At 40.1% G+C, this 18,446-nt stretch overlaps 1 protein-coding gene across 1 annotated transcript; it reads right to left on the reverse strand.

Moving 5' to 3' along the window:
* Positions 1 to 5,387: 5,387 nt before the first annotated feature.
* Positions 5,388 to 6,964, reverse strand: LOC120685093 (zinc finger MYM-type protein 1-like). The gene is made up of 2 exons (XM_039966932.1): positions 6,662 to 6,964; positions 5,388 to 6,575 (listed from the first exon to the last, which is right to left on the reverse strand). Exons 1-2 carry the CDS (start codon positions 6,962 to 6,964, stop codon positions 5,388 to 5,390), a joined length of 1,491 nt encoding a protein of 496 aa, XP_039822866.1.
* Positions 6,965 to 18,446: the final 11,482 nt, after the last annotated feature.

The raw sequence follows: 18,446 nt of genomic DNA on the forward strand, positions 1-18,446 counted from the left end.
GCGAAGCAAATAAGAGAAAATTCATTCCGAGAGACCCCCCCTTCAGACTACGAACGCACAATTACCAAAACTACTGAGAAAAATAAGAGACAATCAAAGTCGTCGTCGTTCGACGTTCCACAGCTCGGAGCCCAAAAGAAACAATTAATAGAGCCTCTCGTAGTGGGACAGACGACGCAAGAAGAAGACTTTGTTACATTTTTGAAAGAATCAAACCTGACGGCGGCTCAAATTGCAGGGGGAGAAGATATTCCAAAGGCTGATGTGGTCGTCAAATGGACGTTTGAGATTGGCAAAACTCTTGTACCCCCCGAAGTAGTGTCTGTGCTTCCAACACAAATGTATAAGCTGCACCAGCACTACATGCGTGCGATGGCCGATTGCATCTTCATGCAGGGCGCAAAGATTAAAGATGACGATTTCTTACGGGGGGAGGCCATTATATGGATAAACTGGGAAGAAATTTACCAACTATTCCATCAGGAGGCCCTCGACATCTCTATGGTCGGCTTGTGGGTTCTGTAAGTATTTTACTCTTCTTACATATTGTTTTACATGATCTCAATATACTGATCTCTTGATTTATTCGGTATCATGTAGAATGGAGATACATACTTGCAGAAGAAAGGGATACTCTCACCTCGGCTTCATCGACCCAATTACTTGTAATTGGAGGCTTCTACGTGACAATTCCGATGAGATATTCCAAAACTTGTTCAAGTACATAAGCGTTCATCACAACAAGCAAATGATATTGTTTCCTTACAACTTTGCGTGAGTGATTCCTTCCGTCTAACTCTTTCTATTCTGTAATCGAATTGTTTAAACCTTAACTACCAAGAACTGCCTCCGTATAATCTTGCAGTGAACACTGGGTCCTAATTGTCATAATTCCCGAGAAGAACCTACTCGTGGTTATGGACTCATTGAGGAGACCTCCAGAACAATACGAAAATCTTCTTATCATGATGAAAAAGTAATTCTACCACTACTCTGTCGATGACCGATAATTTGAATCACTTTGTTACTTGACTATAATTGTTCTAATCATGCACAGGATTTGGAAAGAATTCGCTGAAAATCATCCAGGCAAATTTGACAAGGAATTGAAGATCAAGACAGATTTTCCGGTACGCACTTGGATGATTCGTTGCACGATTCATTAGTTTTATTATATATTCATGTAAATACCTGATAATTTCTTCTCTCTTAAAGTGTATGAGGCAGAAACAAGACACTGTATTGTGCGCATACTATGTATGCGAGAACATCCATGGTCTGATAGGTCCTCCAAAGGGCTGGACAGATTGGGAGGAGGAAGTAAGTAAAAAACTTGTTAATATTTGAACTCGTATTTTAATTAGTCGAAATTAATTATCCCCTTTTTCCATAGGTCGAGGAGATGCGCGATAAACTCATACCGGAGGAAAAGATTATGGCGATTCAAGAACAATTCTCCGGATTTATTGTTGAGCAAGTCCTCGATCCAAAAGGCGAATTCTACTATGATGGAATATCTAATATTGACAATCACAGCAAATATGACAATATACGCGTATATATGTAATTAAGAACGAATATACCTATGTAAATATATATGTGTGTCTATGTATTAAATTTCTATTTATGAGTATGTATGTATTAAATTTCCAAAAGGCGAATTCTACTATGTAATTAAGAACGAATATACCTATGCAAATATGATGGAGTATGTATGTATTATATATATAAGCACTCCAATAATATATATGTGTATATATATATATATTTATATAATATTGGTCCTAGACATTTTCATATGTAAAGGAATTCACATGTATAGATATGTGTATACATATATATATAAGTGAATTAATTTATATATGAAAACTATCTAGGACAAATATTATATAAGTAACTATATATATATGTATATATTAGTGGAGATCATACACACTGAATTCCAATATATAAGTTTAATTGAAATACAAAAATATAATTGAAATAGAAAAAGAATTGAGAAAAGGAAAACATGAAAAAATGGACCTTTTGTCCCGGTTGGTGTTACCAACCGGGACAAAAGAGACTCTTTTGTCCCGGTTGCCAGACCCGGGACAAAAAGGCACCCCTTTTGTCCCGGACTGGTGTTCCCGGTTGAAAAACCGGGACAACAGGGGTTTCCCAACCGAGACAAATCAATATTTTTGTAGTAGTGGTGGTTCCTGATACCACCTAGTCCCAAGACGTCATGTACCAACACAATGCATTTATGCATCGTCATGCGGCTCACAACTCCAACTGAGAGTTTTTCTTGACGCCACTGCCCTCTTCTCCTCATGGCTCTGTCAGTTCTGAAGTAGACTGATGATGAGCATGCAAGAAGTCATTGAACAAATACTACGGCCGCCTATACAACTGTGATGTTTCACTTATGCGAAAGATTGTATTTTGAGAACTGGAGGTTGGTGGGTGCACCTCTATATACCTGCACTTGCTCTACGTTACCTCCTCGAGTATTATATCTTGTCGGTATCATATCCACGGCTTGAATTTTAGAGATATCATGGGCCGGTACATATCATAAGAGGAGTTACTGCAACGAACGAGGTATGACACCTTCACGTCCTAATTATAATAACTAGTCTATCAACTCGTGCTCCCGCATAGGCTAATTAGAATTAATATAAGAATGAGATCAGTAAATATAGTTATCTATCTCACGCCCTTTTTCATCTATTAAATATTCTAACACATACTCTAAATATATATCTATCATTATCTAATTACAATAGATTTTATTTTGCATCACACATCCATATATATTCAATATATATTTAGTTAAACTATTTGTTTGTGAATTGGTATTCTTATCTCTTCCATCATATATGAATATATGGTGACATATATCGTGGGTAGTATTTTTATATGAACAATAATATAAATAATAAATTAATAATGATAGAAATAGTAATTTAAAAATTTTATATTGGTTCACATATAATTATATAATTTATAATTTATATTTACATTTAGGAGTAATTTAACTTGTAATAATAATAACATAATTGGATAACTTATGTGCAAAATTAGGGGGTATTTGTATTATTTTCATAATGGCATAGGTGAGTAATTTACATAAAGATTAGGGGGTTATTTTAGATTTTTTTATAATGACAAAGGTGGGTAATTTAGATACATGTTTAGGGGGGTTATTTTAGTGTATTTTCATAATGGCAGAGGTGGGTGATTTATTAGAAGAGATAACAGATCCGATAGTTGTTATAATTAGAATTGTTGGGTTGATGGCTGGATGTTTCTGATTTTTGTGAGAATTTATAATATTTCTCTATTTTTTTAGAGTGTCCACCTAGGATCCTAGGTGGCTTTATGTGGAGGATCCAAAGGAGCCTCCAATTAGTAATAGTAAGATGTCCTATTATAACATAAACTAGAACAGAGATATTAAATCAGTTGTAAGAGCCAGAGACAGAACCAATGATCGAGAGGAACACCAGTTGCATTTTTCTTCAGCATGAATATGCTACCACTACTGAGCATCTTCCTATCGTGCGCACAGAACAATCAAGATTTTCAACACCAACATTCCATTAGTTCTGAGTGCTAAACTTGTGTAGCTAACTTGAACTAGGACAACCTAGCACTAGAGAACGGGCACGCTAGAAACGTTGGCATCCAAAACTCAAAGCTCGAGGGTCATAAGGATCGTTACTGATAATTTTTATTTCAAGATGAACTATACCAATTTGAAGATAAACTTAATCTAACCAAAAGATATCCCTAATAACAAACTGTCAGCATCACATCAGTGGGCTCATTGAGCCATACGGCCTGCCTTCCGGTCACAATGACACATGTATGCTCCATGAAAAACATGTCTAGGCTGGTCCCCGAGCGGACACCGCCGGTCATGATACGCTCTCCCAGATGCCAACCATTCCCAACGTCAAACTCTCTTGTTGCACAGCATGGTCTCCTCCCTCTTCGGCCTCCATTTTTGAGTGATATGCTCCCTTTCTGGGAGGATGGCCTCCAAGTACGGAGTACTTGAAATATTTGGTAATACTGACTGAGAACATGCCTATTATATATAAGGAAGTTGATGAGTTAGTTTCAACATTCAGTGGGGACGTCTGTTGGTAGCTGAGTTCATTACTCTAGTACTAGCTGTTCTTGTAACCCCCTCAATGAACCTACTTTAGATCAAAAGTTCCATCGCAATAATTCACTTCAGTTGTACAGTCACATCTTAGGGCGTCTCCAGCGGTCTGGCGATTTGAGCCAGCGATTTGGAGGAGAGAGAGGAGGGCACCAAGCGCATGGGAAGGGCGCACGTGAGAGCAAGCAGCATCGGCGAGTGTGCGAGCTAGCGATGAACGAAGAGCTAGCGGCCACTATGCGGCAACTGTTCATCGATTACAAAAATCAAATAGCCGGCCAAATAGTCGACCGCTCGAGACACCCTTAAAGCATCATACTAATATATGTTTTGCAAATAATCCCTCCAATCACAAATAAGTAACGCTTTGGGGTATGCCAACCATTCTACAATTTTGTTGCATATTACTTTCTATATGATGAATTCTGGATGTTCGAGAATGATGCAAGAGGATCCGTGTCAAAATTTAGTTTTATGAAAGTATACTTTTGCTATATCTGATAAATATCAGTGTTTTGGAGACCATGTCGAGATCCAAATGTCACTTATAATTATGACCGAAGGGAGTGGACTAGTACTATCAGGGTGCAGTGCATTCACATGTATGAGTCACAGATTCACCATGCATGATGTGATTAGCACCTTTGAGACATTGTCAAATTAAATCACCTTACACCACATTAACGCACTAAGATACAGGGGCGAAGCCAGAAAATATTGTCGCCGGTGTCAGGGCAGAGTACTTAACACATACTTATGATAGCGTGATTCTACAATCCCATAGATAATATAATGAAAAATAAACAGTGATACATATCATTTTGTTTTGTAATATCATTCCCTTTACAACTTCAATTTCTCTCTACGATTATGGCCATCCATCTTGTGAAAGCGCACAATAACATCATCATTTGGAACGGTAGCTAGAAATCCTTGTTCGACAAAGCATACGATGCAATCATTCAAAAATCCATCACCGATCCGATTACGCAATATGGTCTTCACAATTTTCATCGCTGAAAAGCACCTATCCACTGATGCAGTAGCGATAGGAAGAACAAGTACGAGCTTCAGTAGACGATATACCAAAGGAAAAGAAAGATGTTTAGTTGTTTGCACCATCATCCTACCAAGCTCTGAAATACTATTCAATTTGGTAAATCTTTCATCAGCTCTCACATTATCAATGTAAATAGGAAGCTCACGAGCAAGATCTTTCAGTTATGTTGAATCAAAATCTTCTGGGTATGACTTGAGCCAACTCCATCAAACTCTCAAATTTGTAAGCTTCAAAAGAATTCTTGGGATTAAAAGAAGCGAACTGGGTAAGAAGTTTAGAGTTCACCTCATCAAAATGATCATTGAACTCTGCAAGTTGCAAGTCAATAACTGGGTTCAGACAATCATATCTATAGTGTTGATAATTTGTGCGGTTAGTGTTTTTCCTTGGCTTATGTCGATCTATATAGTCCTCGTCCATATCCAACTTAGGTATTCCATGTTCTTCACAAAAAGAGTATACTGTCTCCAATAAAGATTCCCAACCATCATCTCTAATTTGTTGAAATTTCTGCTTGGTTAATTTCACTTCTACCATAGCCTCTAAGATATCTTTATCTTTCCTTTGCAATGACAATGATAAAGCATTTGCATGTCCTAAAATAAGCAACATCAAATGCAAGTGGAAGACAAAGTCAAAATCCTTGAGATAGTCTATGAGACCACGAGCTTGACGTCTCTTCGCATCATTTGGACCTTCTTTTTCAACATATTGCAGCACATCAATAACTTCAGGGAACAAATTGCATAGACTCTTAAGGGTTTTATAATGAGAACCCCATCGTGTATCTCCGGCTCTTTGAAGGGACTGTTCTTGATTTAATCCAGTTCCACTACTCATTTGTCCATTACCTACAGCTTTTCTAATTCTCTCCTGCTGCTTTTCTCGAATCATATCCTTTCGTTTGCAAGAAGCTCCCACCACAGAAATTAATAGGGATGTCATGTCAAAGAAATCATTGGCATCATCATTCTTTTTAGCTACTGCAACAAGGATTAATTGTAGCTGATGAGCAAAGCAATGGATGTAGTACGCTGGGCTATTCTCTCTCAAGATTAAAGCTCTTAAACCATTGAACTCACCTCTCATGTTGCTAGCTCCATCATAACCTTGTCCTCTCACTTGTTTTAAGCTCAATCCATACTTAGCAAACAGATTATCAATGTTTGATTTTAGACATGAAGCTGACGTCTCTTTCACATGAACAATTCCAATCAGTCTCTCCTTTATGACCCCAAGCTTGTCAACATACCGCACAACCACTGCCATTTGTTCCTTGCATGAAACATCAGCTGATTCATCTACTAGTAGACAGAACACATCACCACCAATTTCTTCAATTATAGATTTCACTATGATCTACAAAAAAGAGACAATAATATTATGAGTTCATCTTTAACTCTTTTAAGTGAACAATCAGAGATAGCAAACCCAACTTATCTTACCTCAGCAAAACAATTAGCAATATCCTTTTGAATTTCTGGAGCCACCATCTTACAGTTACTAGGAGCACTTTGAACAGCCTTCTTGACCTTGTCATTTTCTTCTGCCAGAAGTTGTATCAACTCTCGAAAATTTCCCTTATTTGTAGACTCTTGTGATTCATCGTGACCACGGAAAGCTAACCCTTGATGTAGCAAGTATCGAACAGCTTCGATAGATGTAGTCAGTCGAATGAGATAGTTCTCTTTAGTGACATTGCTTTGCTTGTTGAAATGAGGACCAATTGACTGGTCCGGCTTCAACATATTGTCACATCTTTTTACAGCTGTGTTATGAAAGCTATCACATTTGCTGCCGACATGATCTCGAAGCCTATTGGTGTTGTTATATCCTTTCCAACCATCTATTACAAATGCATCATTCCCACCTTGGCCCTCATTGGAATCTCTGAATGAGTAGCAATAAAAACAGAAACACTTATCCACCTTCTCATTGTACTCTAGCTAGTCATATGTAGTGAACCATTCATGCTGACATCGACATGGAACACCTGCTATGATAGTTTGTGTAAATCTGAAACCAAGTGGTGGTTTACAAGGACCTCCAGTTAAATACTTTCGCCTTACATCATCTTGTAACTTTTGTCCAATGTAATCTGAAATTCTCCTTCTATCTGCAGGATCATAAGGAAGCTCATCCCAATTTACCTCCTGTCTTGAGATTCGAGAAGTACGATGGGCAGTAGGATTGATGTTTGATGCATTGCCATCTCTTCTAGGAGTCAGTGCATCACGACCCTCGCCTTCACCGGCTGGAGATACTTTTCTTTTCAAGAATCGTTCCAGCGTGCATTGGTTACCTATTAAATTAGTGAGGACAATTAACCCAAGAGTGGAGAGAGCGTGCCGGAAATCAGATTATGCAACAACTACTATAATAAGTTACCAAAATAATTAATCCCTAACCTGACATTTTGCTTTTGCTAGAAAAATGAATTGAAGAAGCTAACAAGGCTCTTCCTGTCCACTTGTATCTGACGTCAAAACACCAGTAGCTAGCAGATTGAAACAATAAACATTTATACTTCAGAAATTGAACTGAGATTGCACTGGAGATTTGGAGAATTGAGGTTTTGTGACAATCAGGACCTGATCTCTGAGGCTCAGAGCTGCAGACCCACGGTCGAGGCTGCAGACGCGGAGGAGTCGCCGGTTACCATGGTGCCGCCGTCATCGCGAAGGCAGAACCGAGAAGACGCCGGCAGGAAATTGGAAACGGAAGTGTCGCTGTGTTGGACGGGCAGCTGCATAGCGCTCCTAAAACAAGAGGCCCCCTTGTGGTTGTGCCCTGTGATGGGCCGTTGGCCCATTGCCCATTGCTTACTGAGGTCTTTTTTTCATTTTTATATTAAAAAAAATATAATTTCAAAAATATATGTTGAATAGGGAAATTTTCAAAAATGGGTGCCTGTCGCTGGGCAGGGTGCCTGTCGCCTATCCAGTGGGCGACATGACCTAAATGTAAAAAAAAATTACATTTAGGTCCTGACGCCCAGGGCTCATTAAACAGTGAACTTGTAAAATTGATATAAAATCGTAAAAAAATCGGAAAAATACAAACTCAACTGTTTTGGATTCTATGAAATAATATCTACAACTTTTGTTATATAAAGTTTTTCATTTGATCAATGTATCTAAATCAAGAAAAATAGTTCTTATACCTGGAAAAATCTGAAATAATTCATTTGGTCTAGTTGTGCTTATCTAATATTTACCAAACTTTTTTTGTAGCTCTTAAGAAATAAAATAATGGTACTGTAAAAGTTATGGCTTCTAATACTCAATATAGCAATATGGATAAATAACCCATTTAAACTAGACATATTGCAAGATCTAATTTAAAAACTTATTCTAGAAATATTTTCTGGGCCTACCAATTTTGTACAAGCCTATTCTCACCATATACAACACTCTGGCCAAAGATGACATGCATCCAAAGGATGGATCTTGAGATTTAAATAAAAGTGCATTAAACTGGTATTTAAAATAGAGCAAGATACATTGATCAAATGAAAAACTTTATGTAACAAAAGTTGTAGATCTTGTTTCATAGAATCTATAACAGTTGAGTTTGTATTTTTTTTATTTTTATAAAATTTTATATCAATTTTACAAATTCACTATTTAATGCGCCCTGGGCGTCAGGACCTAAATATTTTTTTTTACATTTAGGTTCTGTCGCCCACTGGATGGGCGACAGGCACCCTGTCGACCACTGGATGGGCGACAGGCACCCATTTTTGAAAATTTCCCTATTCGGCATATATTTTTGAAATTTTGTTTTTTTTGAAATATAAAAATGAAAAAAGCGCCTTACTGAGTTTAATTGGCAGAGATTAGATGGGCAGAATGTGTGGCACTCTGGCTGGCTCGTGGGCTGCCGATGTCAACACTTCTTTTTACCGGTGTCATAGCAGGTAATACATGTATGCGTACAAGAGTTTTTGCCAAGTTATCGTTGTCAGCTGACAACATTAATTGAACGTAGCTCCGCCACTGCATGCTAAGATATATTAAGAGGTGGTACCGGGCATGAAGTTGATTTAGCCTCGAATAATAAACTCACACGCCCTTATCATTATTAGTTTCTACTTTATACCAAACTATCAAATACTTCAGCTTAAGAACTGCATTGTTGCTTTTTTCTCAACTACATCACTTCTTCTTGGAGAAGGAATCTGGAGATTCCTTCATGCCCTGAAGGAACCTCCAGATTCTTTCTCCGAGAAGTGATGGTATATCCCCAATGTGTAATCCAAGGAACGGGCCATTACACATTGCGTGTTCCTTGCATCTTCTTGTACTGACACTATGCAAGATGGATATACCATTACACATTGGGGGTTACAAATACACATTGGGGGCTCCAAAGAATCAAGAGGATATCCAAGCGCCCAAGGGAGTCATTCTTCAATAAGATCGACGAGGTAGTTGCTGGCTGCACTGCTGCACTTATCTCCATTAACTTCACATAAAAGTGTAATGGTATTATTGACTAAGCAAGTACAAACACCAGTACCATCCTGTGTGTAAAAGATCGCACGGGGAAACTGTTTGAAAATACTATTATGGCAACTTGCACAGTGCTGCAGGTTCTTCTTTTGCGGGTAATTGTAGTATATATGGAAATTCTAAGCTATCATCATTTCAGTGTAGTATATATTGGGGTGACAAATTGGTATCTGCTGCAGCATTGATCCCTAAAGTGCTGGAAACTTTTTAGGCTCTCTCAAAAACTAATTATGTAGAAGAAGCATCATTGGTAGTCCGATGGAGATGATCTTGGGTGTACTTGAACATATAAACGAGACAGCTGCACTACTAGAGCTCCGCCATTGAAAATGCGTAGATTAACCGAGACCCAACTTCATGTCCCTACCAAAATTCTTGTGCGTTGCCTTTGACAAAGTGGGTGAAATGGTAAAAAAATCAAGATGACCTAGAAGATAGCAAAACTCCAATTCCAAATGTCCAACTAGAAAAATGACTATAGAAGATGACGTATGACTGGATCAGAATTTTCTATCTTCAAAGAACGTCAAATGTGAAATAATATCAAATAAAAGCCGCCATTGTTGGGTGAAAAGGATTTTGTAATGACCATTTCTCCTGAACTGGTGGTGGTTGTTGCAGTGCATTTACTTGATGACATATTGACAATAAATATATATGATGATCATGCGACTTAGCTTTGTAGTGGAGCCTTCATATGATTCAACTAGCTAGCCTTCATATGTTCTACCATCATCATATCGAAGACCCATGGCAGTGCAGTTGATTCAGACATGTCACTACAAGAAACTATTTAATCTGTGACGAATTCTGACGAAATTTTTGTAACGTTTTCGGAGATCGTCACAGATTTGCAAATGGCCCATTTGGGCTCCAATTCGAACCCAGTTTCTACGGCGAACCTTTGATAACCGTCATGGATTGAAAATTAAAATCGTCACAAAATAAGTTGCCTTTATTTTATTGTGATGGAAGAAAAAAAATTCTCCCGCAGAATTGGTGATAAGAAAAACAAAGAGCTGCTCACCAAAAAAATAACGATAAAAAATTGGGAAAAAAAAAGAATGGAGCATTTGAACCATGGTCTCCAAGACCAGGCCGCCGCACCATAACACTGTTCTACACCTTCATTTGTGAAAAAGTTTGGTATTATCCTTTATATACTAATATACGTGCTTTAATTTAGAAAAATAAAAAACGTGAGCTAATAGGGCATCGAACTATGATCTTCAATATAGAAGCGCAAGCCCTACCAACTGCTCTACACCTTCGGTTATGATGATGAATGGTATTATCCTATTTATAGACTAGTACCTCATGTTTTTAATAATTTAGAGAAAAAACAGGCGCAGAGAGCAGCGGGGATTCGAACCCGGGGCATGGTGATAAGACCCGGGTGCCCTACCAATGAGCCGGGCCTTTGTTTGTGGTGATATTGGATAATAATTATTTTATATACTAGTATTGTGACGTGGCCCTACAATGAAGAACTGATGTGTGATTCATCTTTTTCTTTTTGATCCGGAATTAAATTTTGTAATTAGTATTTCTTCCTCATATGAACTCCAAATTTGATGTTTTTTTTGAATTTTTGTAAAATCAGGATCTTTTATTTAGTGGCTTTTGTTTGTACGTTAATTACTATATCTTAATTGTTTTCGTAATACATGTTTTATTCCAATTAAATAGAGAATTGAAAAACATGTCTTTGCATAACAATTGGTAATGTAACTTGATATTTTTCAATGTTATGGTCAACATAAGGTGGTGTCTAAATTTGAGATGCATACAAGTTCGAACATGTTATGAGGTATTCAAATCTCAAAGTTTGACTTGAGATATATGAAACTATGTGAGAGAGGTATCCATTTGTGAACAATGTATAGTGACATACTATTAGAACTACTTGATTTTTTTATGGGAAGCAAAACGACCAAAAATATGTTGTCATTCCAATTTGTAGAATTTTCAGACCAAATTTAAATATTATTATAATTATTCTATGGCATCTTAGTGAGATAAAAGTATGAATTATCTATAGGAAACAATTGAATTATTGATCTATCTCGAGAATATGGGTTATAATGGAACATATGAGGCTAAATATTGATCTATTAAATGTAAAAAATGTACTGAGGTATATAAGATAAATTATTTTATAAGTTATCCTGCAAGGGTGATATTTTTAATTACATGTAAAAACAATAAATAGTATTGGGCTCAAAGTAACATCAAATTCGGCCTGGCCAGCCCACCTCCCATTTGGCCCCACATGTTAGTCACACGAGATATTTTAGCTGCCCCACCACGCGCAACTCGCCCGCGTGCGAAATTTTCCAATGAACGGGCGCGGGTGTTTGAAATTTCAGAGACGTAAAAACCTTCCCCTAGCTGAACCCACTGCCACCCTTCTCCCTCTGCCTCCCCTCCTCCCCGCCGGCACCCTCCAACCTCTCCCTCTCCTCCCAACGCCTCCACGCCCACCCCTCCCCAACCACCACTGTCGCGCCCTGTACTTCAACCACCCGCCGGATGCTCGACCCCGCGACGACAGGCAGCGACCGGCCGTCGGTGCGCCAGATTCGTCGTCACCTCCTCCCTCCTCCATCCTTGCCTCCTGCCGTCGTGGACAGCCCTACCCCGGCTGCCGGCAGATCCACCGCCGTACGCCCGGATCCCGGGCTCCCCCGCCGGATCCGTCCCCTGCCGGCCCGGGAGGGCAGTTCCTGCTCTTCCCGGCACCTCCTGCTGCTCGGATGGGGCACAGCTACTGCGCGTGGCTCCCGGGGCCCCCCGACTCGCGTGGCTCTGGCGCAGGCAGCATGACTCATGGAGTCGGGCCTAGCCGTCGCGTCCTCCCCTCCACCCACCACTGTAGATAGGAGGCCACCGTCGCCATGGAGGATCCTCTTCTTAGATCCATCTCCGCCCTCCACAACTCACCCTGCAGTAGCGACGGGTGCAGTGGATCCACAAACTCCTCCACCATTCCGCCATGGCAGCCTGGGCGTCGTGGCCCTTCTTCGCCGCGGCTCCTGGGGCGATGTTCTGGGCGGAGCCCCCCTTCCAATCGCCACCTCCGCATCTTCCCGGCCCAAAGCAGTGGAGACGGCACTGTGGCGATATCCAGGTGGGGGTTGTAAGCTAAATCCTGCACGGTAACACATTATAGCCACATAGTAGTGTTTCTCCTCTCTTTTTCTTGCATAGGTGTTCTTGCTTGTGCAAATTTTGCTCCGATCCCTTTTAACCATCCTACAACCAGTACTACTACAATAAGGGTAGCAGAGTAATAGAAGAGAGCAGATGGGTCATGCACATAACCTATTTGATTAAATGCCTTAATGCTCAACATCTATTATGCCTCTCTACCGTAACTATGGATGTGTTTTTACTTAAGTCTCTTGAAAAGCAAATGCTTGAGCACATCTCTTCATTGTTCTATCTTTTCTATTTATCATCTGCTATAATGATTATTAAATATCTGCACTGTGCCCTTGATGTATGCTTGGTGCTAACTGCTTGCACTGTGCCCTTGATGTATGCTTGGTGCTAACTGTTGTGTTGCTATGCTGATGCTTCCACTCCCCATGGTCCTGAGGCTGGAGCTCCTCGCCGGCGGCCGTGGCGATGCGCAAGCCCAAGGTAAGCTGTCCTCCCTCCGATGTGGACAACTAGGAGCATTGGTTCTGAATGTGTTTCATCACAAGCAACAATATACTTTCAGTCTATTTGTGCAGGGACAACAACAGCTGAGGTCTTTTCTCGTCGACAGTGCAACAGTTGCAGCTGGACTTTTCTCAGTTTGATCTGATGGTCTCCTACTGAAGCTTGGCACTTGTATCAGGTAAGCATGTAAGGAGCCGAAGGTCTATGAGGTTTGTAATGTTTGAAGCCAAATGTAGAAAGTTGATCTAACATGCTTAGAATTCTTCTTATATATTTTCTCAACTGTTTCAGATTTTGAAAATGAACCCTGAGGACGAAGCTGAAGAGGATGGTGCTAATATTGACTTGGACTCACAAATAAATAAACTTACCTGAATTGATCTTAGTTGATGTCTAATGTCATGAATGCTCTTCACTTTATCATTGCCTGTTGAGTGAATAATGTGCCTGTGTAATTTACAAGAGATATCTGATAGTTATGCACTTGCCTGTTGAGTGAATAATTGGTTGTTACTTCGACTTATGAAAGATGACAACTGCCCCGGATTGCTTCTGTTATAAGAATACTATTAGGATAATATAGTTGATCTATTTTCTACATGCATCAAAATAATGTAGGGATCTGTTTTGCTACATGCATCTGTTCAGCTCTGAATGTCTATTGCATGAACTTTTTTAGCATGTCCTTTTGCCTGTGTTGTCTCTGCTAAATGATACTAGTTTTGTTCCTCAGTGCTTGTGGTAGTAGCTACCTAATATCGATTAGTACTGTATAGTAGTATTTTACTAGAGATAACTTAGTATATGTTTGAAGAATAGATAGATGTCTTTCTTCTATTATGCACTTGTTTTTATCTAGAACTTAGGGTTTTAGCTACCTGACTAGGATGAGCATTCATACAGTAGGATGTGCTTAAGATTTGTTATTGCAACCAAATGCTAAGATCTGTTTGTACATATGTTAGTTGTACTGCAGATTTGTTATGTTTAAGGACATTCAAAATATAATAACTACACTACCTGCTAATAGTTTTTTGTGTTGTTTTTTTATTTGCTGGTTGCAGCAAGCAAGGAAGGATGCGAGAGACTAAGCATCACGACCCAAAAGATGGTACACTTCTATAAAAAATGGTTGCAGCAAGCAAGGGAGTATGTGTTAATCTGACTTCAACTAATATTTCAGATAACAAGTGTAATAAGTTATTGTGATGTGCTTCTGAATGTAATCTGAGATGTTGAATCTTTTGTTTTTTGAAATTATGATATACTGGACCTAATATGCTGTAATTCTGATAAATGGCCTGAAAACTTACTATGTCATTTGGGCTGTAATGACTATTCTGGTGAATGTATGACAAACTGGATTGAATTTGATGGGCTCAATTTTAGTGGACTTGTTTAGTGAGCTTTGATTTGATAGTGGATAACAAAATGGCCCAACTGACTGGCTCAGTTCTAAAATGGGCTGTCATTCTCCACATCATTAGTGATGTCACCAGCCATGTCATCAATGACATCATCATCCACGTCACGAGCCATGTCATTGTACACGTGTCATCATCATTATCCACCTCACTAGTCCTGTTGGTTGACGTGGCAAACATTTGTGACGTTAAATTTCGTCACGAATGTTGGGCTTGGGCTGGACTTGGATTTGGTTGCACAGGCCTAAGGGCATTTTACGACGGTTAGAAAATGTCATAGATTGTGCTGATTTGTGATGATTTTAAAGAAAACGTCACCTAATTTAATCTGTGATGCTTAATACATGACGCTGTCTGAAATCGTCACTAACAATTTTTTATGACGAATTTTCAGCGATCTATGACGAAAATGTTCCGTCATAGAATAAATGGTTTCTTGTAGTGTGTTCTCCCATCTGCCATCTAATTGTGACAACAATGGCCGAACTGAGAGTTCCTGTTGATTCTCCAGTACTTGCCAACCAAGAGGGTGTGTGGTTCCTGATACCTCCTAGTCCCAAGACGTCTTGTTCCAACACAATTCATCATCATGTTGCTCACAATTCCAACTGGGATCATCATGCTGCTCACAATTCCAACTGGGAGTTTCTTGATGCCATCGCCCTATGCTCTTTGAGATGGCTCGTTGGGTCAGCATGACACATGTACCTTCTTTATGACATGAAACCATGTCTAGGCTGGCTCCCGAGCTGACACAGCCAGTCACGATACGCTATTCCAGATGCCAACCATTCCCAACGTCAAACTCTCTCGTTTGTGAGTGCTATGTGCTCCCTTTCTGGGAGGATGGCCTCCGACTACTCAGAACTTGAAATATTTGGTAATACTGACTAAGAACATGCCTATTATATATAAGAAGGGAGTTGATGAGTTAGTTTCAACATTCAGTGCGTGGGAACGTCAGTTGGTAATTGCGTTCATTACTACATGCATGTGTAGCTACTCTCACTTTCAATACACAAGCTTTGTCATCCAGCGTCATTAACGGGTCTGTGGGTATTCATTTGCTGATGTAGTACTCGATGTCCTTGTAACCCCGTCAATGAACCTAACTCCCTGCAGTAGGTAACCTCGTTCAAACTGTAATAAACCTTGAAGCCCTTTTCTATTACAAAGAAAAAGGGTCACACGCACACATGCCAGTTTGCACACGTGCACACACCACACTGACGCACTCACTAAGGGGTGGTATACCCTTGCATGAACCTGATTTGCGCTCGAATAAACTCACAGATCTTGCCATTAATTAATTTTACTTTACACCACACTACCAATAATAAACTAACTGCTAAAAATAGTTTAGAGTGAGGTCATATGCTGCGCATGATTGAAAGCAGGCATATTTCTGCATATCGTTTCGAAAAACCATAGAGAAAAAGTGAAAAACAATTGACTTCAAACATGAAACACACGATGATAACTTCAGAGCAAATGTACATCAAGCACCTACCACCTAAGAAGTGCATCATTGCTTTTTCTCAGCCACATCACTTTGGAGAAGAGGAACCCCAGAGGATTCTTGCATCTCCCCGGACTGGCACAACCGCACAAACTGATCTTGGAATCTTGCCATATGGCATCGAGCTGATCTTGGAATCTTCTCCTAATGGTAGTGGCCATTACGACCACTTGAGAAGACATGGTTCCTGATGCCTTCTATTTCCATGTCCTAACTTAATTCTCAGCTTCGAAGAGTTAGTTTCACATTGCAATTGTTCTGGCACTTCCAATTCCATTAAGCATGTCGAGTTCCCTTTCGGCTAAGGATAGCCAAGACTATGTAGAAAATGTAGGAGGTAGAATGGTTGGCTCATTTCAAGAGGAAAGCTGATATATAAAATGACATCGAGAGGATATACAAGGGCCCAAGGGAGTCATTCTTCAAGAAGAGGTAGTTGGTGCTGCACTGCTGCACTTATCTCCATTAACTTCACATAAAAGTGTAATGGTATCTCCTGTGTGTAAAATTAAAGATTGTACTGGGAAATTGTTTGAAAATACTACCTAGAGGCGCACAGCACTTCAGTTACTTTGATGCGGGTAACTGTAGTGTGTGTGTGTGTGTGTGTGTGTGTGTGTGTGTGTGTGGAAATTCTAAGAAATCAGCATTTCAGTGTAGTACTAAATGATACCACCGCCATGCATGATTTTTTTTAAAAAACACCAAGCAAGAATACATGATATATAGTAGTAATCCTACGTTAATACCATCATTTTAATTTTTTCCCTTTCTTTTTATGTTCCATGGATTTACTGACCTCTTCTATGATGATGCATTTTATAACATATTTTAGATCAGTCTTAGTGGAAGGTGTCATCGCACAGTTATCAAGACTGTGAACTAGATAACCGAGTCTCCTCTCACATCCCACGATATTTCTTCTCTCTCATCTGCCATCGCAACAAATTTAGGCTGTGTTTAGTTTGCAAATTTTTTTGGATTTTGATATTGTAGCATTTTCATTGTTATTTGACAATTAATGTCCAATCATGAACTAATTAGGCTTAAAAGATTCATCTCGTCATTTACAGTAAAACTATGTAATTAATTATTTTTTTAACTGCATTTAATGCTCCATACATGTGTTCGAAGATTTGATGTGACGGGTACTGTAGGAAATTTTTTGGGAACTAAACAGGGCCTAAAATTGGTCTTATCTCGTGGTCGTGTTACACGCATTTCCATAGATTTAGTGGACTCTCTACGCAGGGGCAGAGACAGGGGGGCAAGGGCCTGGTCCCCCCTAATGCTCCCGTAGCACCATTATCAAAGGTGAAACTTACCTCAGCGGCACCCTGCGGCAAGACTGTTGGCCCCCCAATGATCAAATCCTGGCTCCGCCCCTGTCTCTACGGTGCATTTTTTACCACTATCTTGTCCCTCTTGGTGAGTGGCCGTGTTACACGTTTTTGCCTTTTTGTATTTTTTGGAAAAGACATGGCCAACGCTGCTCATCGAGATTGTGATGGCTGTGCCTGAGCTTTCTACTAGCATCGACGTCTATGTCTCCTATCTGAAAAACTATTCCGCCCACCGCCAATATATCGGGCTTTGATCAACGTGTAGGGTTCAAATCTCGAACAGAAGAAACAAAAGAAGAGAGAGAGAGAGAGAGAGAGAGAGAGAGAGAGAGAGAGAGAGGTGCCGCACGGCATGGAGAGTGGGAAGAAGAAGGCAGCAGCCGGCGTGGCGACTCTGATGACGGCAATGGTGGTTCTGCAGCTGGTGGCAGCTCCCCCAACGGCCATGGCGCGCTCACTGCAGGCTCATCCGGAGGGGCCGGGGGAGATGGTGATCGGGGGAGCGCTGCGGTCGGCGAAGATAGCAATGGAACGCTTGATCCTGAAGCCGCCGGTCGGAGACGCCAACTGCGGCGGGGAGACATGCTACCTCCTCAGCTGCGACGGGAGTGGCTGCAGATGTCAGTACCCGTATTGCTGGAAGAGGCCAGAGTCTCAGTCTCCCGCTGCTGATGCTTGAAGCTAGCCATTCCCATGGCGGTACGATCGACACCTTCCCTAAATTGCTTGCTGGATGCATGGACGAGAACGACGACGATGTC

The sequence above is a fragment of the Panicum virgatum genome, chromosome 8N, assembly GCF_016808335.1.
Source record: "Panicum virgatum strain AP13 chromosome 8N, P.virgatum_v5, whole genome shotgun sequence".
In the NCBI taxonomy this organism is placed as follows: Eukaryota; Viridiplantae; Streptophyta; class Magnoliopsida; order Poales; family Poaceae; genus Panicum; species Panicum virgatum.